The sequence below is a fragment of the Leptosomus discolor genome, chromosome 3 (assembly GCF_034619465.1).
Source record: "Leptosomus discolor isolate bLepDis1 chromosome 3, bLepDis1.hap2, whole genome shotgun sequence".
NCBI classification, from domain to species: Eukaryota; Metazoa; Chordata; class Aves; order Leptosomiformes; family Leptosomidae; genus Leptosomus; species Leptosomus discolor.
Genome location: NC_141393.1, coordinates 70,710,919 through 70,735,108, shown reverse-complemented (window position 1 = coordinate 70,735,108; position 24,190 = coordinate 70,710,919). Strand labels below are relative to the sequence as shown.

Here is a 24,190-nt window from a genome sequence, read left to right as displayed (position 1 = left end):
ATATAACAGGTACCTCACAGAAACAGTTCTAAACAAAGAGGCCTTACTTCTCTCTCAAACACTACTTGCAAAGGTCTATCTTGGCAGATAAATTATACAAAAAAGCAAACTACAAAAACATGCCCAAAACTATCAGTTCACTGACATAAATAGCTCATCAAGACCTTTCTACCAATAAGGCCAGAAAAGTTCAAATACTGCACCACCGCTGCTAGAATCAACCATTTGAGAATTTACTATACAAATATCACAAAGAACATTTTCCAAACCCTAACAACAACAAAGCTTGTACGCAATGCTTTCAAAAGATATTACGTACTCAGAAGTGACGGGGGTAGGGGGGTGGCATCACACCACAAAAGAACCCCCCAAGCTTTTTTGAATCTGTTTTGTCAAAAGAACAAAAAATGGGTATGCATCTGATAAAGTGTCCCTCCAAAATAGACTGATCATTCCAAAGTGAGATAATTAGGTCATTCCAAACCAAAAAACCAAATACCTCCTCTTCCCAAACCTAATAATACACTGCAGACATATCCACAAAGTAAAACCTCAGCCAACTCACTTGTAAATCAGTCATTTCAAGAATCGGTTGAGAATAAAGAGGAGTAAGATAGGGCAAGGAGTCTGCTGCAACACACGCTGAAAGGTTTTTTCCATATCAAGACACAAGTTTTCCCCCAAAAACCTATGACTTTTCAGGAATACAGGCTTAACAGAACCGCAAACATAACCAAAAAAAAAAAGTCATTGATTTTCTCTGTAAAATAATTTTCTGGCATTTCCAGGTAAATTAAACCCCTTTGGGCAAACCAACTGTTTGGCCCAAAATAGCTGTCTGAAAAACAGAAGTGTAAAGGAGTGGAAGAAAAAAAGTCAGCTGCTGGGAGCAGTACATTAGTAACACAGTCTAGCACTCAATATCCAGTGTGTCCACAGGTTAAGACAACCACACCCTCTATAATGTGACTGGGCTTGAACACATGGGAGCACTTGCCTGATACCATGTATGTTTTTGATGGCGTAACTTATTTCTCTCCTCAGTTCCTTCTCATTGAATTCCATCTAGAGGAACAAAAGCAAATGAGATCTATTAGGGGAAGTTTTTAATAAACCAGAAAATATTACCTCTCCCAATACAACTGGAAGACAGGCAAGTTCAAATGGCAAAATACTCATTTCTAATTAAACTAAACAATGCATAAGTATCTTAAAACATTTTAACACTAAGGCTACAGGCAGCAGTAAGGATTGTTGAAAATTATGTACCCTTCCATTCCAGATATACCAACAGCTGGAATGACTTTGCAGAGTTGATCGAGTAAGCCAGAAACAGAATTTGGAAGAAGTAACTTTTTTTTAAGCCTGGTTTCCTAAAGTGGTGCAAATTCTGTGATTATGGTCTGTTTATCCTCCCCTTCCCATTCTATTGTTTTTCAACCAAATCTAAGAGAGGAGTGGTCTCAGTTATGAAGTTATAAAGCTGCTCTTTAAGTTTCTTGAAAGCCAGCTAGCTGGAAGAGAAGTTAGTGTTCTCACAAACAAAAGGGTCATTACCTAAGCCCAACTGTCATCTGTTCTGTTGGACTGCTAAGACGACTTACCACATTTAAAACTTGGAACCAGCCACAACCCTATCTGGTTCCTACCCAAATGAAAGTTAGCGGATGTCAAGGCAGTTGAACATAAAACAGGCAGAAAGGAAGTTTAGGAAAAGGAATGGGGACTAGAAATAAGAGTTCATGGTGAGGGTAAGCTGAAGTCATTGCAGCGAAAGAAAAATCAAAGATATGTAACACGAATTCATAGGAAAACAGGTTTCATTAGTTCACACCCCACTGGGCCTTTGTTTATTGTTACCCAAAGCATCAGTAAGCAAGAAGAGATGTATCAAGAGGAGAAATGTTATCTCAAAACACTCAATTTGCTTCTGCTCCACCTCTCACTCATGAAAGTGTAGGACTGAAAGCTGGCTTTGGTTTAAAGCATTGAATATAGGAAATAGAAAACACAGAAAATTTATATTTTCCATAACTCTAATTTTTATAGGTACTAGCTACTTCACACAACTTAAATTTACCAGAGTAGTTGTTTGCCTATCCCCATCTAACCAGAAGGAAGATGCCATTTGTGATAACACAATAAAAAGGCATGGAAAATAGTAAGGAGGGGACTATAATTATATTGTAATTCCTATATTTCAGAATTTTTAGCATGTCTCAGTATCCAAAACTAGAAAGGAAGCCAAATGGCTCAATTATAACTTCATGTAATTTCTTCCACAGTTAAGAGACCGAACACTGGAACAGGCTGCCGAGAGAGGTTGTGGAGTCTCCTTCTCCGGAGACATTCAAAACCTGCCTGAACGCATTCCTGTGTGACCTGCTCTGGGTGGTCCTGCTCTAGCAGGGGGGTTGGACTAGATGATCTTTCGAGATCCCTTCCAACCCCTCACATTCTGTGACTCTGTGATTCTTCAAATCAGACCTTATCTTGGCTTTACTACTATAAGTATGAACATAAGAACATATAAATAAAAAAAAGCACTACAGCAAGATGAATAAATACCTTCACTAGTTCAAAAGGAAAACGTTCATGGAAAATACGATTGATTTTGGCACCTCCTGAAAGTTCCAGTGTATCAACCTGATCTCCTGATCCTTCGATTCTTTTTTCAAAGTCCACTGAAAACTGTTGTACCATCCTAAATTTCAAAGGGAGGAGAAAAAACCATACATAACCATTTAAGCATGCCAACTACCAGCTCTTACTTCAGTACCATGTGACTGCTAGTGCCTATCAAAAAACACTTAAAAATTTACAAAATCTGTAACAACATTCAAGCTGCCAATGCATAAAATCCACACCCCCTACACTCCTTCTCTCAAGCAGGACATAGCTTGGTAATACTATTTTCTTTCTTCATAAATGTTGTATTTAAAAAAAAGTTTATTAAACTTCATATTAAAGTCAGCTACAAATTTAGCAAGGTATCAGGCTACATTCATGCTTTATCAGTGATCACAAAACTGTAAATGCTACCATTATTTATTATATAAATTTTCAATATTTTTTTTTTAGGAGAAGAAGAAGCGATAGCAGTCTTTTTAGTAGGATAAGCAAAGAAAGTCCTAATGTTTAAGTTATAATACTTACTGTATTTGAACAGAAAAGCACACCCATATTTAGATGCTGTTACAGAAAATGCAGAGCTCAACAGGGCAGACCATCACAAGCAAAAATTTCCAATCTTATGGCAAAGGGTACTATTTGCAGAGAGCTTACTTCTCTTACTTCTCCACAACGACCCTTTGATCTTTCTAATACCTTTCAAAAAGATATAGCCCAACAGCACGATGTGAATCAAACCACTAAGCTGATCCAGTGCTGGAAAATTGGAAGAGACTGCTAAGGAACTTACTTTCCCACACCAAAAAGCTGGCCCAAGAAGCAGCACTAACATGGCAATGTGGCAGCTGTCAGTACCGCAAGCTCCAGCTTACTTGGTTGTGCTTAGACTTCTGCAGCAGAAGCATTTAGAAGAACACACACGAGAATTCCTCCAGTTATGGAAGATTCAGGGATCGCTCAATTTTATTTTATTTTTTTTTAAATAGTACAGGCATTTGGTCATAAAATTTGAAATGACAGATTCTGCCAAAAAGTGACATTGCATATCAACTGTACATAAACCTCAGATAACTATATGGCCAGGTTAACAGAATTATAGAAACAGTCCAAGTGTAGGTGACCAAACTCCATTTTTGAAGAGGATTGCAGAAATTTAAGACCATCCTATGGGGCAAGGTGACACAGATTTTTTTTCTTATACGCATTATGGAACTTGTTCTCAAGAATTGGAGGAAAGGGTTCTAGTAATGTTACTTTCCACACCCCAAAAGGGAAAGTGAGACTTTTTACTGACAAATGAAGTTAATCTCTCCTATAGCACCTCCTTGTAACGAAGAAATTAGAAAAAACTATGCAGAGAAGTATCAAGTAGGATGACTTAGGCTGAAATGGAATTAAATTCTCTTTTCTTTAGAACACATTACAATAGTAGAACAAGCATGAGATAACAGCAACACCTAACAATTCATAACACTTCATATACATGTTTATAGCAGTTAAGTCAATAAATACAGAAAAAAAACAAAACCCAGCTGTGTTGTACTGTCACAGAAGAGTCAAAGGTCCCTCTGTTTTTGCAACCAAAACATTCAAAGTAAAGTCGCGAGGGACAGACTTATGTCAAAGTCAGATGAACAGCCATCTCTGTTTCGTCACTTTACAACAGTGTTATCAAAGTCTCTTCAGACAGACTTATTTTGTGGATGAAACCCAAACTGGACGGACAGTGACTTCAGCAAAGCTTTTCTAGTGAAAAAGCTTTCTAGTTTGGAACTTATGATAATAATGTAGCTCCACAAATTGTTGCAATTTCTCTGACAAACAATAATAGTATACAATTCATGACTTCTTGAGCCCCAAAGGGTCAACATCTTCCAGGTTGGTTTTAACACAAGCACAGGTCAGATCACCTATTTTGCCACTAGCTGTCAGATGTGTGCTCAGAGAGACAAACTGCAAGAAAGAGGTTTTCATCCACCCCAATACAGTATCAGTTAAACCTAAGAATGGCCACTCTACAGTGCAGCACACATATCATGGCAGTCACTAACAATAAGTGCCTACGAGGACAGAGCAAGCACACATTAATATTTCTCCTGAATACTCTCTTGGCATCAATAAATTGCTGTTAGGGGATTCAATACAGCAGTTATTTGCCCTTGTACTTACCAACCTTAAACGTTTTCTCCATCCCAAGAATTTGCCTAGCTGCTTTCTAAAAGCACATAAATATTTAGTATCAGCTCCTGCAGCAAAGAGCTCTGTGGCTTATGTGCCCATCCCATGAAGGACTACCATCTATGATAAATTTTGATCTTGCCATGTTCGAGTTCTTTTGGATAGCCAAGTTTTTATATTGGAAAAAGAAGCATTCCCTATTCTCCTTACAGACTTCTAACACAATCTCCATTGCTTGAGGTCATCGTTTTGTCAGGCTGAAAAATCTGCCTATACAATCAGAAGCAGTTTCTTACCTTTGATCATCTATGTTGACCATCTTTACACCTTTTTCTGTTCTGCTTTCTCTCTTTTCTAAGATTACTAAAATGAATTTAAAGAAAACTCTACTGAAATTGTAGAGTAATTAAAGTGTTCTGGAACATCAAGCACAGAATTCTTTGGAGTTTGCATACCGAATCCTTAACGGTATCCTAACCTTTTTAATCTAAATCCATCACAAAGAAAAAAAAAATTTAAAAAAATAAAGGCAAACCAAACCTATACAAAGTGAAAAAGTAGACAAAAGGCTAGACACTCACTGCAACAGGGCTTTTGTTTTTCTGGTTGGATCTTCTGGTCTGAAGTTTTTGTATACCTCTACTTCATGTTCTATAGAAAGCAGCTGGCTCTGGAGTTTGCTTCTGAAAGCTGGCAGGGTATCCCGAATATGATTGGTAAGTTGCTAAAAAGCAAGTAAAAGACCTTTTATAAAGATGAAAGCAAGAACACAACCATTTCCTTCTGACTGCCAAGCATATCAGCCGTGACCTATGCTAGTTTACCAGTGTAGTTCCTTTTGATCTTTGAAGCAATGGAGACTGTTAAAGAACAATACAATATCCCTTCTGCATACACATTATAAGGAGGTCTGAAAAATTCCTTCATCCTCTCATTCACTGAGCCCTGTTGCTACATACTTGTTTAGTTACATGCGAAAAATACACACATTACGTATTTAATTTGAAATGATCTCTCATCACTCAGCACTGATGCCACCACTCCCATTTTGCTGGTTTTCCTAAGGGTGTTTCCCAATTCCCTACATACTTGTTCAGCATGACGACTCCTTTACTTTACAGCCACGAGGCAATGTGGGACAAGGAAGAGATTCTGAGTATCCATTGAGATACTCATTGAGTACTTTGAGAGCCCATTGAGAACAAAGATGAAGGGAAGTGTAGACACACAGAGTACCTACTTGGCACCCTCCCGCCATTGAGAAAAATCACCGCCATGTGATTTTTGCTCCCTTGTACAAAGTATACTAAAGGGAAGAGATTGTGACCTCATATTAATGATTATAGAACTCTACCTTTTTAAAACATTCGATATTTGACTGAAAAAGGTTCTACCACTCAAGATTATCAGTTTTCATTTCTGAAAATATACCTAGAAGTGCTGAAAAATAAATTGAAGGAGAGTAGAAAAAGGCTTACCAGATCTGTGTTCAAGTTACCTCACTTACTTTTGCATGTATATGTTACAATGTGTTTGGACAGCACTATCAATGTCTTACCTGTGCCATAAATTTCTCATGCATGGTACCCGTTCCTTGATTGAAACCAACGCGGACTACTTGCACTATGCTGCAAACCCTCTTCCCAACCCCAATCAGACAAGCTATTAAATTAAGAGTGTCATACACCAAAATATGTAAACTCAAAATAAAAATCGTTCAGCAGACCCGACAGGCACAAAATAAAAAGCTGGAGTTTCCCTGGAGCACCACCTTGTGGATGCAGAGAAATTTAAATATTACCTGAAAACACAAACACTAGTAGGTGTTTAACATCTTGGGGACGAAACTTTAATAGATCTTCCCATATAGAATATTCTACACACAGTAATAGCAACAGAAGACCAACAGTTCATGCTGAAATAGGTAAATTTATGAAACAGCTCACAAAAAACAGTTAATAGTACATGAGGTAATGCAAGTCAGGACAGATAAAGTCCAAAGGTATATGCAGCTCATGCTTCAGTCTCAAAACTAAGACACACGGATTAAACTTCAAAGATATAAAAAGAGGCAAAACATCCTAAACACAGACAAAATTGCAGAACACAAGCCAGTTCTTGCATCCTGCTGAAGACTTTGGTTCTGAGGCACCAATAAATGGCATCACCATTCTTTCCAAGCAAGTCCAGAGTATGCCATAACCTGGCTGTCAAGTTACAGCTGCAAAGTCACTGTAGCAAGAAATTAAGCAGCCCAGCCACTTAGTTTCCTACCTTAACCAATAACTTTTCTGCTGTTAGCAGCTGCTGTCCAAAATGGACAAAGCCAGGCTGACCTGGTCTTTGTCTGTTCCACAACAAAGGCTGCAATTTGGCAGTGAACTGGAAAAAACACTATCAAGTTTGACTTGCAGGAATGCCAAGACACTGGTCAGCTGACAAACTAAGTTTAAAAAAAAAAATTTGAAATCGCAGCTTCACCAGTAATTTTAGAGAGGCAGGCATGACCTGATCTTGTCCTCTTCGAACTGGCTGAGATGGATCATCATTAGGGTCACGAGCTTTTCAAGCTAAGGGATGACGCTATGAAAAGAGTAATACTCGAAGACACAAAAGGGTGAAGAGAATTACATACTCCTCCAAGTCCGCTGTAGGCAGTGTCTTCATTAGGGCAGTAAGCTATGGGTTTCTCCTCCAGGTAACTGGAAAATAGACCTATTTCCTGCTGAAGGAAGCTATGATCCTACACGGTTTGGCATGGACTCATAGAAATAAACGAAAAAGGCAGTGTGAACAAAGTGTTCCCATTACTGTATTTGTCATTTATATTATTAGTATACAGTACATTGTTCTATTAAAAACTACACTAAAGTGTAAATTTTGAGGTTAAAGTACAGACATACAGTGAACCCTCAGGATACATGATTTCTAAAACTGTCTTTTTTTTTTTTCCCCTAATTTCTAAATTTGAATTCTAAAGATCCTGTTAAACTAGAAGAAATGTGATAATTAAGGAGTAGGATGATATACTTCCAGGAAGGGAAACAAATCTTATTTTTTATGTTCAGCATTCAAGAGAACAGGGGAGTACAGAATTGTCAGTAAAAGTAAGAAACCACATCTCACAGTAAGTTTTTGTATGCTATATGTAATACATAGCTTTGTTTATTATGTTGTGAAAATTAAAAAGGTTAAAAACAGGAAAGAGTAAGTGAGGTTCACTGACCAACGATCATTTTAACAAAGATTTTATATTGGTCCTATCATTATACAAGCTCCTTTTGACCAGAAAGGCTTCAGGTCTTACCTGGTTTAGAACTTTTTGGAGATATGGTGTTCCCATGCGATCTGCCATGTGCCTGTATGCTGGGTGGGAAAGAAAAAATTTCCTTTCTGCTAGAAGAGCTGCCTTTATGTCCTTCTTCCCATCGATGTCTTTCTGGCTTCTGTTTACCACACCAATATAACCTAAAACAACACAAAACCAATGGGTAAGTCAATGCAGCTACTGCCTGAACTACTACATTCATATGAAATAGAACTAGAGTGCCTCAGTTCAAACAAAACTTTCCAATTTAGGCATTTCCAATACTGTTTACAAGTACTGCAATGACCATAACAGTGTCTAAATTGTTCATCCTGATTATGTATAACAGATACACTTCCTTTTAAATATCCGATTCAAATTCAGAAATATCTGAAACTTTGGTGCACTGCAAAGAAACCACTTCAAAAATAAGTCAAAAAAAACCAAACCAAAACAAAAACAAGCACACAAACAAACAACAAAAAAATCAACACACACATACAGGTCTACATAGATAAATTATATATTAGCAAAATACAGGAAAAAATTCTCATTTGCTGGACCAACATGCTCCATGGGAGGAGACGGTGGTCTCATCAATAAATTATAACTAGAACTAAAATTCTTGATGTTGTCAACAGTATAAGCAACTGCAGCAGTAGCTGCCAGAACAATCACATGGTCAATTTCTGGAAGGGGTCACAACTTGGTTTACAGTGAGACTACCAAAGCTCTGGTGTTTGCTTCTGTCATATACAAAGAAAAAAAAGATTATTTTGTTACAAACAACAGCAAGCTGGCACAGAAGAGAAAACTGGGTAACAATTTGTGCTGACATTTCTTGCTTCCTTTGCAACATGCAGTGTATTTTTCAGGTCTAGAAAAAAATTATTTTACTCGTCGGATATTTTTAGCAGAGCTGCCTTTTATGTTTGCTGAATAGATAACGATAAAAGCTGGGAACTCATCAAGTCCTGCATAACCTTTGATTCACCTCACCACTCCCAAAATCACCCTCATCCAAACCACCTTCTGGACTGTAAAGAATATAGGCATTGAACAGTCTCACCTCTACGAAGAGGGAGTAGTTTGTTTTCTAGAATTTCTCTTGCATCTGTTCCTTCATCCATCAGATCCAATTTTGTGATCACACCAATGGTCCTAAGGCCTAATCAGGGTGGAGGGAGGAGGAAAAAGATAGTGAAGAATTATTTATATTCAGTAAGAACAGTTACATCTTACAGTAATACAATAACAGGTGATGTTCTCAAAGCTTGTATCACACAATACAGCTACAACTGCAAGTTATAGTATGTCTGGAAAAGAAGAGATCATTATTGCCAGAGCCGAAATGTGTCCTCGAATCTCTTTAACAAGGCTCAGCATTCCCATGATATGACTGTATAAAATTTATGATGGAAGCATCCAGAAATCCCATCAGCACCATGATCCATTTTGCTAGGTACTACAAATATTTCTAGATAGGCATTGCCCCACTTGCTTATAAAAGGTAGTGACAAAATTTTAAAAATACATTTACAGCATTGTTTCCTGAATGATACTGAGCTAACAAACAGTTATTGTGGTGTTGAAGCCTACATGAGAATGTATATATACACATCTATATTATACATTATAAATTATATTTCACACAAGAGTTCTTCTATTACATCCAATTATGTTATTACACTTGAGAACAAAAAGATGTTACGTTCAATCATGCTTACCTTGAGGGTCCACTTCCTTAGCTAACTTCAGTGCATCTGAGTTGGCCAGATCAGTGTTAGCTGGAGTCACAGCCAGTATCAGACAGTTTTCTCGAGAGATGAACTGCATTATCATGTCTCTGATCTGTTGCTCAATATCTGGAGGCTGATCCCCTACTGGCACTTTAGTGATTCCCGGCAAATCAATAAGAGTCAGGCTTAATACTACATGGAAAACACAGGATCATAAAACTGGTTAGCATGCCAGACACGTCTAAAGAGGTCTACACATCTATGGCTGCAGGCAAATTTTAGTCACATAAACACCCACATTAATTACCTTTATAGATAAATAAATATTGTCCATAGTTCGAATAGAATGCCTGACAATCTGAAAAGTACACTTGTTTCCTTGTTGGTTTTTCATCTCTGGATTTATTAGTACTATTTAACATGTTAAACATCACAACTGGCATAGAAGAATGATACTTATACTGAATATCTTTGAAGGCTCTTAGACAAATGAACATGGCTTTCTGAGCTTTTTTCACCAACAGGAGCACAGACAACAGATAATTCCCATTGCATCTTTCAAATCAACCCAAAACAGGCTTTTTTTAAAAAAATTACACTCCTTCTCTACACCAGGCTTTCAACAGTGTCTCCAATTAAGAAATTCCAAAGAAGTCAAGAGCCAGCCTAACTTATATAGCAAAATTGTTAGAGGATTTCAGGGTATGTTGTTGTTTGGGGGGTTTTGAGTATATTTTTTTACTCTGTAACTTCTCAAGAAAAATAAGAAACATGAAAAAGTTTGTCCCGTAAGAAAACCTGTTTTGGTCTGGCATGATTTTCCCAGTACAGGCCACAATGCCAACTAGAAGCATCCTATCCTGTTCAGCCAGTACTGAGGTAACAGGGTATCTCTTAAACAAACCAGAAAAATGTGATTCCTAGAAAAGAAACACCAGAAGTATATTTGAGGTCTGGCTGATATGGACAACGGCCGCTGAACTAAAAGACTGATCCTAGCAAAATGAAGAGTATTAGGTAGGAAATTTTCACTTTCTCCTGGAGTCAGTATGTTCAGCAAACAAGCATTGAGGCAGGGCATTTAGTTCAGCTCCTCTCCAGTTTGGTACGCCACATCTGTATAGCAGAGAAGGGCTCAGAGGTGTATGTTTAGAGCCAAAGCTGCTCATGGTATATCAAAGGGAGGTTCATTATCTCTTTAATTACCTCTCCTCTTATTTTAATCTTTCTGTCCTTTGATTTTCAGTGAAGACATCATATGAGGAGGTTAGAAAAATAAAGTGCTTCAGCCAAACATACCACTTTTCTCCCATAGCCAAGATTCAATGCAAACGTTTTCTCTAGATTGCCTTCATTAAATTGGGCAGATGGCAACCAGAGGAACTAACTTTGATCTATACTGGGGGCCTACAAAGGAAAGCAGCTTCAAACATCATTATTGTCTAAACATATTTTTAGTGACAGCAAACAACAAACATCCAATAGGGCAGGGAGACATAATGACTATCTAGATCCTTGATCAGGGAATCCATCTGGAGGGTGTCAAAAAGAAGTTTTGACACTAAGTCTCCCATCTCCTATTATTTCTCTCTACTAGTGAGCTACTATCTAATGATATATGTTCTGGGGGGAGAGATTGGTTTCATCGTGATGCAGAGTGATAGTATTTTTAAATCATAAGAATATTAAATGGGACAGAAAGTCTGCATTCTGCCCAGCTCTAGTGGCAACAGCTCCCCAGCTCTCCACTGTAGAGTGGTTTCATAACACAGGAAAAGTTGAGGATTCTTCCAGATACATATCCACTTTTGCTTCAACTCAGCCTCAGAAGTTTTTCACCCCAGTAGACTTCTGATCGAGCAATGAGAACACATACAAAAAGAGACAGCTAGACAGACAGCGCTACCTAATATGTTACATAACAGAAATACAAAGTAGAATGATTTTACCTACCATGTGGAGAATATATTCTTAAATTAATAGGAATTGAAGAAATGCCTTTGTTCATTCCTGTTATTCTATCTGTTTCTACTTCAATTTCCTGACGAACTTCATCAAAATCAGTAAATTTTCTCCCTTTGCAGTGTAGAAATTCAGCATACTCTGTGAAAAATATCAATAGCAACTCTGTATTTCACAGGCTTACAGACTTGGACACTCACTTTCAAGCCCCTAGTATTCTTCAGATGTGTATGCACACAAGCGTGTCATCATGGATGTCAGGAAAGCTTTATATATAGCACATGCTATAGATATGATTGCACAGATGAAAACCAGCCTACAACAAGAAAGGGTTAGTTAAAAAGTCAAGTTCACTGGATATGATTTACTGCTTTTATCTTTAGCATGTCATCTTCTGGAACAACCTGGCAGATTCAAATAGATACAGTTTAACAGAATAAGAAACGGATTGTGAATCAGATTCTGAGTTTTCATCTGATTACATTTGCCTGTAATATGTCACTAAATTGAAGAAAAGTAATTCAAGTTCTGTATCGTGAAAGATTATTAACATGTTTTCAAAAACTAACAGCCCATATTACACACGACTTTAACAAAGCCTAAGTTCGCAATGAAAATAAGACCACTTAAAGACATTACAGTGTTTTTAACACAACTCCTCACTTCCTAAAAACTTCTTGTAGTCTAAATCCAAACCACGCTTAAGAAGTTTGTAAAAGCTTTTCTAGATATAGCTGTGATTTTGCTGAAGTGGGAGAACACAATGAATTCCTAAGTCTTCAATATCATACAACTTGCCCTCTTACCTTAAAAGGGCATCAACTAGGAACCAGGGATAGATACAGTCTAATTTGTTGGGCTCGAACTTGACATTATTTCCCTGTTTCCACTCTTGAATCCAAATACAGATACTGATTATTGCAACCTTATGGATTTCCCGCCCTAGAAGTGCATAACCAAAAGCACATCTCAGGATTTTAAAACTGGGGTTTCTTCCTTCAAAGCAGAACACAAAAGTTTATCTCATAGCAAGGCTGTAAGCTGAAATGACAACATAAATAGTAATCATAGATAGAAGCTCACATCCTGTCCCAATAGGGTCTAAGCAGTAGAGGGGAGAAAGGCTGAACAAAGTTGTGGATGTTCCAGTTCATTTCATCCTGCAGTCAAGGCCTGATCTCAAAGTTCCGTTTAGAAGTTTCTTCCTCAGAAAATGTTTCTTGGTAAAAAGCCCTCAAACACCAAGGCAAAGAGCATGCTTGGTACTCAAAGAAAGAACAGCAGCTCAGGAGACCTGATCCAAAAATATAGATTATTAGAGAGCTTTATGTATCAGTACTGAAGTTTGTTTCCCAAAAGTGACTTTATTACTATTGTTGACAGAGCTGCTAAAAAATACCCCAAAACCCCCAGTCAAACCACACATGAAATCATAACAATAGCTAAAGAAAACTCAGAGCAAAAAAAAGGAGAGAGAGGAGAGGAAAACAACAAATACCAACCTTTCTGTGCTCCATATTCGAATTGCTCCAGATTCAAAGTTTGAGGGACAGGGAAACCCACCCTTGTTAAGACAAAAATAATGCATCTCTTATTTTAAAAATAAGAGCATCTAACAAAAACCTCTATTTCACTTTTGACAGCTTAAGAATTCCAGAAGATCTTAATTCCTTTTTAACACTAGCAGCAAAATGACAATGAATGGGGGGTTTGTATGCTTCATTGCCAACTGCTTATAAAAAAAAAAGGAAAAAAGGAATATTCAAATATTTCAAAGTGAAAGTTTATATGGTGCACAAAGTAAAATATCTCAGTTGCTCTAGCATATTTCAGAATTCACATTTGTAAAATTTGTCATCTCAAAGTTGGAAAAGAGCTACCTACTGAAAAAAACAGCTGACGAGGTTCTTATTTTGTCCCAGTTCTTCATGCACTACTCCTGGCATAAAATGTATTCTTTTAGGTTTGGTGGGTTTTTTCAGGGGTTCATCAGATTTTCCCAGAAAAACATTTCAAAAATCAGTAATTAATACTTAGTGCCTAGCTGTAATCAGTTAACTGACTCAGCTGATAGACAAGGAAGCTTTTCTCTTTGTTCCACTTAACAGTCAGTAACAGAGTCCCTGTCTGAAACGGCTTTGAGGTAATTCAAATTAAAATGTTTGCTACTTTTTAGCTGTGTTCATAGAACCACAGAATGGTTTGGGTTGGAAGGGACCTTAAAGACCATCTAGTTCCAACCCCCCTGCCATGGCAGGGACATCTTCCACTAGACCAGGTTGCTCAAAGCCCCATCCAATCTGGCCTTGAGCACGTCCAGGGCGGGGGCAGCCACAGCTTCCCTGGGCAACCTGTGCCAGTGTCTCACCACCCTCACAGTGAAGAACTTCTTCCTAATATCTGATCTAAATCTCCCCTCTTTCGGTTTGAAACTGTTACTCCTCGTCCTGTCACTGCACTCCCTGGTAAAGAGTCCCTCCCCACCTTTCCTGTAGGCCCCCTTTAACTACTGGAAGGCCGCTATAAGGTCTCCTCAGAGCCGTCTCTTCTCCAGGCTGAACAGCCCCAGCTCTCTCAGCCTGTCCTCACAGGGGAGGTGCTCCAGCCCCTGATCATCTTCGTGGCCTCCTCTGGACCCACTCAAGCAGGTCCATGTCTGTCTTGTGCTGGGGGCCCCAGAGCTGGACACAGCCCTGCAGGTGGGGTCTCACCAGAGCAAAGCAGAGGGGGAGAATCCCCTCCCTCGACCTGCTGGCCACGCTTCTCTTGATGCAGGCCAGGGTGCGACTGGCCTTCTGTGCCATAAACGCACATTGCTGGGTCATATTCAGGTTTTCATCCACCAGCACCCCTAAATCCCTTCTCTGCAGGGCTGCTCTTGATCCACTCATCACTCAGCCTGTATCTGTGCTTGGGACTGCCCTCATCCAGTTTAATATTTATCAATAGCTCATTCCTCCCAGTGACATCTGTGGTCCCACTAGGTCTGAAGGAATAGATTTTACAACAGTTCATAACCTGTGGTGCCACACATAGCCTACAGAATAAAAATTCCAATGAACAAGCAGTGCTTTGTTTTGCTCCTTCCAGCCCTTAGCCTGTCCTTGACCATCATCAAATTCTGATTCAGTTAAAACTGGAAATAGAGATAGTAAACTAATGAAACAATTTAATATTTTCTCCTTGAATATCACCTACAATCTTCTCAAAACTAATAATGCAAGCCATGCTACAGTTTATTTGATAATTACATATCATCAATAGACTATGGGCTTTTTTATTAGTAAATGGTATTACCAGATAGAATTAACTGTAGATGTTCTTCTCTACACTTTTAACGAAATCCCTCTGTTACTTAAGAGCATTGTGAACGCAACTACAGGAAAATTCATTGAAGAAAAAGTCAGAAAGTCATCACTTCCTTGCTCTTCTGAAATATTTTCCTAGCCCAAAGGAGCCCATTTGAAATAGTACAGATAGTTTTATCTAAGTAAGTGATAAAATCTCCAAAGAACAGAATTTTCCTCATTTCTATGTATCTAGCCACAAGCCATGGCTAAATGAAGGAAAAGAGAAAAAAGGGAATTGCATAGCTGATACCCATAATAGATCAACAGTTAGACAAACCATGGATCTACCCCTAATTTTGCAAGCCAGCAATTAAGCACAGCTGAGTTCTAACAGAAGTCACTTATCACAATGGCATTAAAACTGTGTGTGATTTAGCACTAATCTATTTGACTTTTGGGGGCTGCTGTTGTTTGACTAGGATACTGAGTCTTCTTCCCCCCATTGCCCCTTTTTTTTAAAAAAAAAGGCAAACTGCAAACAGCAGTAGCCATATGATTACAGGAGTTTTGGGGTGGAAAATTATTCAACATCCTGCTTTTAGATTTTATTTATATTTTAAAACAAGAGAGCTACACATACTTGAAAGTACAGCATTATGGGTCTATTAAACTCGTATGAATCCCACAAGAATCAGCAAACTTTAAAACTATTAATTTCCTGGTGTCGCCTTTGACATAGTGTTTGAAAGTCCAGGGGTAGATACTTCGGATTTTTGAGGATTTTGCCACACAGGAAATATAAGAACATAAAAAGACAATCCAATATATCTGTTTACAAGGGCTTTCATTAACACTGCAATAAATAGTAGTGAATTTGAGAAAAAAAAATAAAACCAAACTTTTTATCAATGGGCAAACCTACATGTGTCAATTTCAAAAAATATACCCTTCATATTGTCTATGCTATCATAAATATTTGGGGGGTTTCCCCAATATTAAGCCTTCCAAAAAAAAGTCATCAACCAAGACTCCAGTGTGCTAACCAGCAAGAAATGCTAAACAAAAGTATGAGATATATGGCAAATATAACTAAAAACCCTGTACATCTGCAGATAGCAAATTAAAAAGAAATCAGATCTTTAAATCTTTAGTACAGGTTTTTAAAGCATTGTTTGAAAGTTATAACTATGTTTAATCATATTGCTAAAAACTGGTGGCTATTCTTTGGTAAAAATTGCCTCTAGTTTTGTTGTGCTTCAGTTAAGGTCTTAATTAGTTGTCAGCAATTTCTTAAGCTTACTTTATTTATCTTACTTTCACTTGCTACTCTTGTCATTACTCTCTCACTCTGTTAGAATTAATTAATACCACTCCCACAGTAAGTCATCAACTTACAAGTGATTTTCTGTTTCTGGTGATCCTGGAGAGACCAACAGAAAGTACAAATGGTAAGTCTCAGAAACCTGAAGTGAAATTAAAAGAACCTCCATGTATTATTATTTTATTCAACTGCCAGGATTTGAAGATTAGGATCATTGATACATTTTTCTCATGACTTACATTGACAAAATTTAACTAAGGAAAAATGAAGAGCAACATGACAGAGAGGAAGGAACAGAGAACCACATGTCTATACTATATCAGAGGACGAATACTCAACTAACTGCTCGGCTCTTTCAGTTCACAGATTTCATCATCTACCTACAAGACAATGTTGATCATAACAGATATGCCTGTCAAAACAAAACACCACCACTGTCTAGCCTTTGTCAGATTTGGAAACAAAGCTTTTCAGGTGATGAGAGGATGGAGAGGTGTGTCACTGCTTGCTGGAATTACACACCATTTTTTTCTTCAAGTGGTTCATACATCTCTCTGAAGGCCCAGGGAGAAAAGGTGAAAATCTTCTCCCTCTTTGTAACGAGCTCAATAAAGGTATGCCTATGATACACCTCTGGGAGAGGGAATGAACAAGCGACTGTCATCCACAGTGATGACTGTAGCTCTCCTCAGGCAGGAACCCCTCCTTCTGCAGGAGCTTCAGGAGACGCTGCTGTTTCCCCTAACTGATGCTAATGGCACCCGCATTCATGGTGCAGCAAAGCACATTCAGGGGCCAGCTCGCTGCTGGGAGGAGAGGGTTTGGGGGACTCTGTGGCTATGGGACAGGCTTCAGGAAGGTGCTGGAGCTGGGCGCAGCTGCATAGAGTGAGCAGGGCTGGAGGAGTTTTGTTGAGTTGGGGAGCCACACAGCATCTTTTCCAGAGGGTGGAAAGGCCTTCAGGTACCCGGAAGGGTGGAGGCAGACATCTGCCCCTCTTCCAGCTTCCATCCCCCCCCATCTCAGAAAATGCCTGGGAGCTGCCCTGATCCCAACTGACCATCAGCCTGTTGCACCAGTGGGTTGGAAAAACCCTTGCAGCTCATCAGCATGCTCAGGCAGGCATGCCCCAGCAGCACCATCCCCTGGGGCAGCAGCCCTGTGGCACAGAGGGGCCATCACCCTCACTGGTCCCACCTGGGGCTTCTCCAGCCCCAGCCCACAGCAGCAGCCATGGCCCCTTACACCCACCATGTAACCTGCTCCCCTGGACTCTGTGACAGCCACCCACCAAGCACAAAGGACTACAAACACAGCCATGAGTGCAAAGGAGACAGCAAGCGTTTATTCGTTAATGTGTATAGGTCACCAGAATGAGTCTGCTCTGGGGCTCTGTACTCACCCTTCCCCTGGGGCAACTCGACAGTTATTACTGGAGCAGCAGATACAGAGAACAAAAATATAGGGATGGGGAGCAGGACAGAGGAACAGAAAGAGAAAAATAAAATGAGAGAGAAGGACTGAGGAGTTGAGAAGGAAAGGTACAGGGAAAAGGACGGTAAGATGGAGAAATCAATAAGAAAGGGGGTGAGGAGCCCTGCAGGGACATGGCAGAAGAAAAATAAAGTCAGGGAGCAGGACAGGGAACAGGTAGGAGGCAGGGTGGAGACGGACACGCATTGCAAAGAATGCAAAAGGTTTCTTTGCATTTTAAAAACCTTATAAATCATAGACATCTACACTTCTGTATCTATTTACACATATATATTTAAGGAATATATGTTTTATCTATTATATTTATATTATCTATTTCCACTTCTATAGTATCTGTTTAGACATATACATATTTACATATATCTATTTACACTTATATAATTAGACGTATTATCTCTATTTACACTTCTATATATTTACACTTATTACACAGAATGATGCCTTTAGCCAGACTAGATAAGCACATGCTTTAATGTAATCTTCGGTTTTCAGCTTTGATATACAGAAGAATACTAGGAAAACATTTTCTTTACATTTTTGTATAAATGGACACAAAGCCAAAGCCAAACAAGGAAAAGTGATCCTGCCTGATGTCTAGTTTTCAGACATGTATTTTCTGTATAAAACTGAAGTACATAAAGAGACAGAACAATTAGATAAAAAAATAAAATATTGTCTTTGCATGTAGAAATTTTTTTTCTCCCAGACTCATACAAAGCACCTTGGATAACGTAGAATGAAAAAGCTACCACAGCATAGTTCACCTCAGGGCACCCAACCACAAATGTCATAAGTGATTATCTCTTCAATTTTTATTAAATCAGACATATCATACAAACAAGTGTTACAGAAAAAGTTTTGAAAATGCTCCTCATGTTTCCTGTGAGTTATTTCTCCCTACGCTTTTATGATTTAATCTAGCACAATGTTATATTGTTATTAACAATAAATAGCCATTGTTGTTTTCAAACCATTTAAATTACATACACACTTGAGATCTTTCATAAATCTGTCTCTAAGTTAAGAAGAGTTGAGCTAGGTACGCCATGTGATGAGACATGGAACAGCCCTTAGAAATACATGAGAGATTTTTTGAAAAACATCCTTGATCTACATCAGGCTGAACCCAAGACCTCTGAAAGTCTGACAAAGCCCAAAGACTTTACCTTATACAGAATAACCTGTTACTAGAGGTCAGGAATTTACCTAGACAAGAGACCTGGACTGGGAACTCTTCCCCAGCTGATTTCAAGCAGAGTTCTTCCAAGTCTGTTGGTGGCATCCAGTCAAGCACACTCAAAAGAGTTAAGCCTCCAGTTTGGAGTCTTCCAAAAATGATGCCTCATTAAATTGCAGGCCTGTAGCAAAACATTTTAAACATATATAGCAAAGGGGGAATACCTTCTGTCACTGCATCTTCTATCTTCCAGTCCCTTAGGGTGACATCACCCAAACAACAAGAGTCTCATTAGCTTCAATGAACCATTTCACAAAGCCTCAGAATGCTTTTCAAAAGAGTGATTTAAAAACATGCAAATAAACATCATGAGCCAAAGTACATCACCTTTTCTTTGATGATGGATCAGCTACTTCTGAACAAAGTAAATACAGTTAAATGAACCTGTTTAGACCTTAGCAAATCATGCAATAGTTCTTCATTGAAAAGAGCGGCAGTATCAAAAGCCTTTGCTGTCTTACCCAATCTATAATCCCTCTTCTAATTCTCCATTTCTCTAGCTTTGCTAACATGCTGAAGTTAAATATTCAAAACCCAGGCATTAGTAACTAATTACAGATTTCTTTTTCCTAAAAGTGAACTTTGACTGAATTTTCTGTCACTTTTCTTACTATCTTTTTGAAGATGGGCAAACATAGAGCTGTTTTCCAGTCTTTCAGAGAGGGGATTCTATCTTTCCTGATGTCACTGAGCATCAACCTGAGGTCACAGAAACAAAACCTTCCAAGCAAAACCACTTGTAAAGTCAAGTATTTGTGAGTATGATTCATTTGTCCCAACATGAGCTGAAGCCCATACCTTGAGGTACAGCTTTGGTGCTGATGGGAGAACTGGCTGAGCCCTCAAACCCATGCTGCCAGACCTCAGCAGTCACTGCTGAACAGCTCAGGTTACTCCAGGCACTGTTACCAGTACACACACACAGCCAGCAGCAAGGACGATTTGCAGTCTCTGCAACCTTAACTAACAGCTTAAATCCAGTTTGCAGACCAGCAGCGCTATCCCTCTTCCAGCGTTTGAGTCCTATTTAGGTAATGAATCTTTCACTGTCTCAGGAATGGGTCACCAGTCACTACCACCTTTTCCCCATAGTAATGTCATTTTTTAGCTTTTGGGGTGTGCTCCTCCCACATCTTTACTGGTCTCTACAGCATCCCTCTTCGTCATCTGAACAAGCAGCTGCCAGAGAGTGGGATCCAGAAAACAGCAGCCACTGTCTTCCTTTCCTCCCTGCAAAATGCCCAATCTCTCCCCTACTATGGGCACCACGGCACCTCTCTAGTTTTTGTCCTTGAAGACCTCCAAATGCCTTCCTGCTGATGAAGTGTCTAAGATCACTTGTGTTAGCTGAAATAACAAATCTAAATTCTTGTTATAAACTTCTCGGTTTCTGTTAGAGGATCGGTTTTGCCACCAGATGGCAATAAAAGATGAGTATGCCTGAGGATTAGTCTAACAACAAAGGATACTTGCATTAAAGCTCAGCAACAGAAGACAGCATCTGCAAGACTTCAGGAAAAAATCACAATGTCTTTTGAACCTTATAGTGATTTACTTTCCACTTTTCTAATTAACACATTCTGAAACAATTGTGGGTACTGTACATATAACTCATTCATCTAAAAATGTCCACCTCAATAAGGATTTTCAAAATCTGTTGATCTGCCATTTCTTTAGCAAAGAAACTGAAGCAATACCATGAAGAAAATCTGAAATTTCTCCAAAAACAGTTCTCAGAATGAGGAAAATAACCCTCCTAGAGCCAAGATATTTTAGCAAATAACAGGATGTATATAGCAGGCAATGTATTTTTACTAACAAAAGCTTCACCCAAAACCAAGATACATTTTTTGTTGTTACTGCTGTCTAAAAAATACATACTACCCAGTCTCCAGAAATCTACATAATTATTTCACTTCCACCGGCAGGAGAAAGCACAGCAAGAGGAAGAACAGATTGCCTAAGGTTACACAGAATGTGTGGAAACAGAAAAAAAAAAAAGAAAAAAACAATCCACCTCTCAAGACCTTCTCAGGCATTTCAAGTCATTACCTCCCCAAAGCTTACTCAGCAGGACATTTAAAAGTATCTATCAACTCCTACAGAAAATATTTAATCTTACTGATGTATAAGATCAAAGGATCACCAAGCTAGGAAGTATACTGAAAGTTGTGAAACAAAAACTTAGACTGTTTAAGAAATAGCTTTTAACATATAAATTAAAGCATACCAACTCAAGGAAATAAAACCCACCAGCTTACTAGCCCTCCTTTAAGAAATTTTGGTAACACATCACAAATCGGTACAGGTCAGCATGTTTACCGTAAAACTTGCAGAGAGAAGATTAAGAGTTGAAATGCAACTAACGTCCCTTACACAGAACTCAGTTATGTTATTCCAAGACTACTAAACACTAATGCACCCTTAAAATTCTTGTCCCAGTTCAGCTGTGTGCCAACACTCACATCTCAAAGACACACTGGGGAAAAATCCTTCTAAAAGCACAACTACAGGACTATGTAGGGCATTCCTCCTGCTGAAAAGGAATCACGAATATGAAAGTGAGAGACCAGCGCTCTACACTCATTGGTAACTGCGGAAATACCACAACAGTTTAGCATTTAAAACAAATGCTATCTGGTAAGAAAGAATGAGCTCCCTGTATCTCACGCAGCAGCAGTCAAATACTGAAAGAATCAGTATGTCTTTTGCCTGAATTTAGACATCAGACTCTCACAAATAAACTGCCCTCACATCCAACTTCTCACCCAGGCAAAGAGCAGGTGGAATCCATCTCTTTAGCTAATTTAATCACAGCTGCCTTGCCTGCCTTGTAAAACCTGAAGTTCACCATCAGACAGCCTCCCAGCTAACAGTGCCCTGTCCACATCTGTGCCTTCTAAAAACTCACTTAATTGCAGCTTCCCAGATGGGACTATTTTCTTCAAAGCCATTCTCTGAGCTCCTTCAGAGACTAGCAACAACGAGGCACAAGAGTCTTGTTAGACCAGAGAGTAGACATTCCCAACACTGGAATTGCCCAGGGCCAAATGCAGTGACCAGAGAAGAATATCAAGCTGCATTTGGATTGCTTAGTATGCTTGATGTCAGATGGGAAATTTGTTTCAGTTGTGACTTCTGGGTGGGAAGCAAAGCTCCTTTACCAGAATTTAGATCTGTTTACTACAGAACAAAGACTGTATGCTTATTTAGTTCAATTCTCTCTTCCAGCAAGACATCATATATGCCATTTTTCTTCAGTAGAAGAGAAGAAACTGAACCAAAAACACAAGGTGAAGAATAAGAATGAAAAATTGTGACCCTACCTACAGGACTGCCAATGAACCACTTTGAGACAATCCATGAGTATCAGCCTCTCACTGCAAAATGAAAGCCACCTTGGAGCCTCGAAATATTTCCAAGATGGTGATTCCCACTGCCCTCCCATCCCCCTCTAGCCAGTACACTAATTTATTGCATATAGACCACATTCACAATTTCACCTGAAATGCAGCTGGGCAGCCCCAAAAGAGACTCAAAGTAGGATAGTCAAGAACAAGTAGTCAGAATCCTTCAGAGGACTGTAAATTATTTTTAGCATCCATATTTCAACTTATTCTATGCTACTAGGTATTTCTCACATTATCAAACTCGGAGGAAAATAATCACAACTACTAAAGACTGATTTGTTAGTTGCAGTATTTAATTAAAACCTTTGTCTTTGCCTCCAAGATTTCAGTGGAGTACAGTATTTGCCTGGATGTGGAACTGCAAGTGGCGTAAAGCCATTTAGGAATTGTACTGTTCCCACCAAAATACATTAGTGATTAAAGGAGGTCAACAGGTCACTACAAAATAGCTTTGTACTAATTACACAGGATTTTTAAAAAAAGAGGAAGTAAACAAAATTCTAATTAAAAAAATACTCCACATCTCATACGATAAATTTCTTAGTATTGAATTGTTTCATGTTACCCCTTGCATATTTGCAGGGATAACAGCTCTTTACCCAGATGTGTCAGATCTTTCAGATGTTGGAGGACCCCTGCTTACTCCTCACAACCAAACCCTGCTGCACTCTTCCATAACATGTCCAACCCTAATAACAAGTGGTCAAAGTTTCCTCTTTCTTGAGTGTGCACAAATGCCCCAGCCGCCAATCTTTATCTCAGCTATCCAATCTTTATGACTCAGAGTTAAATGAAGCTTTAACCTCCTCTGTCAATCAAATTCACATTCCAAAAGGATTCTCAGCCAGTTCCAAAATGTTGCTAAAATATCTTGCAGTCATGTCTGCATGCCTCTATAGAAAGTGCCCCCTGCCTCCCAAGGAATACTATAAGATTAAGAGTAGTTACTTGTAAAAGAGTCAAGAAGAATCCTAGGATTAGAGATCAGTTAAGATTGCTACAGCAGCAAGGACCTGATACAGTCCTCTAATTACTTTCTATAACATTTTAGATAATTGCAGACTTGATAAAAATCAGTCCAGCACCTGCTTCCTGTAAAAGAACACTGTGCTTCTCCAAGCAGTTTTCTTTATTTTCTTTTTTTAAAATTAGTTCAGAAAGATAAAGGTGGCTTAAAAGATAAAGTTCCTTGGAATTTCACCACCAAAAACAACAGCGGAACAAAGTTTAAAGAAAGTAACAAAATAATTAAAGCTTGCATTTTAAAGGTCTTGGCATCTAATCCCAATCAAGAAATACACAGCATTTCCCAAATGGACAAATACGTCTTGACATCCAGGAAATATGAAATTAGGCTGAAGCTCAGTTCTCCAGAATTTTTAAAGTTTTTGTGTTATTTAAGTTATAATGAAGAACTACTTTTCAGCCGAGAAGGGACCTATACGAAAACCTAGAGGCCTACCTAAAGCTTTGTGAACATATTAATGGGTAAAATGCCAGAAAGAGAAGCCCTTTCATTGCCCCCTTAACCAAGGCACAATGATGATTTTACAAAATAGGGCAATACAGACTAGTCACAGTAAGTTTAGGATGGATATTTAAGAATAAGTATTTAACCACT

The 24,190-nt window shown here is 38.7% G+C and overlaps 1 protein-coding gene across 5 annotated transcripts in view; it reads right to left on the bottom strand.

Moving 5' to 3' along the window:
- The window catches only part of DNM3 (dynamin 3), a 190,337-nt gene that overhangs the window by 145,507 nt on the left and 20,640 nt on the right, over window positions 1–24,190 (bottom strand). For all 5 annotated transcript variants that reach the window (XM_086462511.1, XM_086462510.1, XM_086462506.1 and 2 more), the window contains exons 3-9: window positions 11,809–11,958; window positions 9,844–10,047; window positions 9,186–9,284; window positions 8,117–8,277; window positions 5,391–5,533; window positions 2,569–2,704; window positions 998–1,065 (exon numbers count right to left, since the gene is read on the bottom strand). In XM_086462511.1, coding sequence (XP_086318637.1) covers window positions 998–1,065; window positions 2,569–2,704; window positions 5,391–5,533; window positions 8,117–8,277; window positions 9,186–9,284; window positions 9,844–10,047; window positions 11,809–11,958 — 961 coding nt within the window. The remainder of the gene's footprint in view (window positions 1–997; window positions 1,066–2,568; window positions 2,705–5,390; window positions 5,534–8,116; window positions 8,278–9,185; window positions 9,285–9,843; window positions 10,048–11,808; window positions 11,959–24,190) is intronic.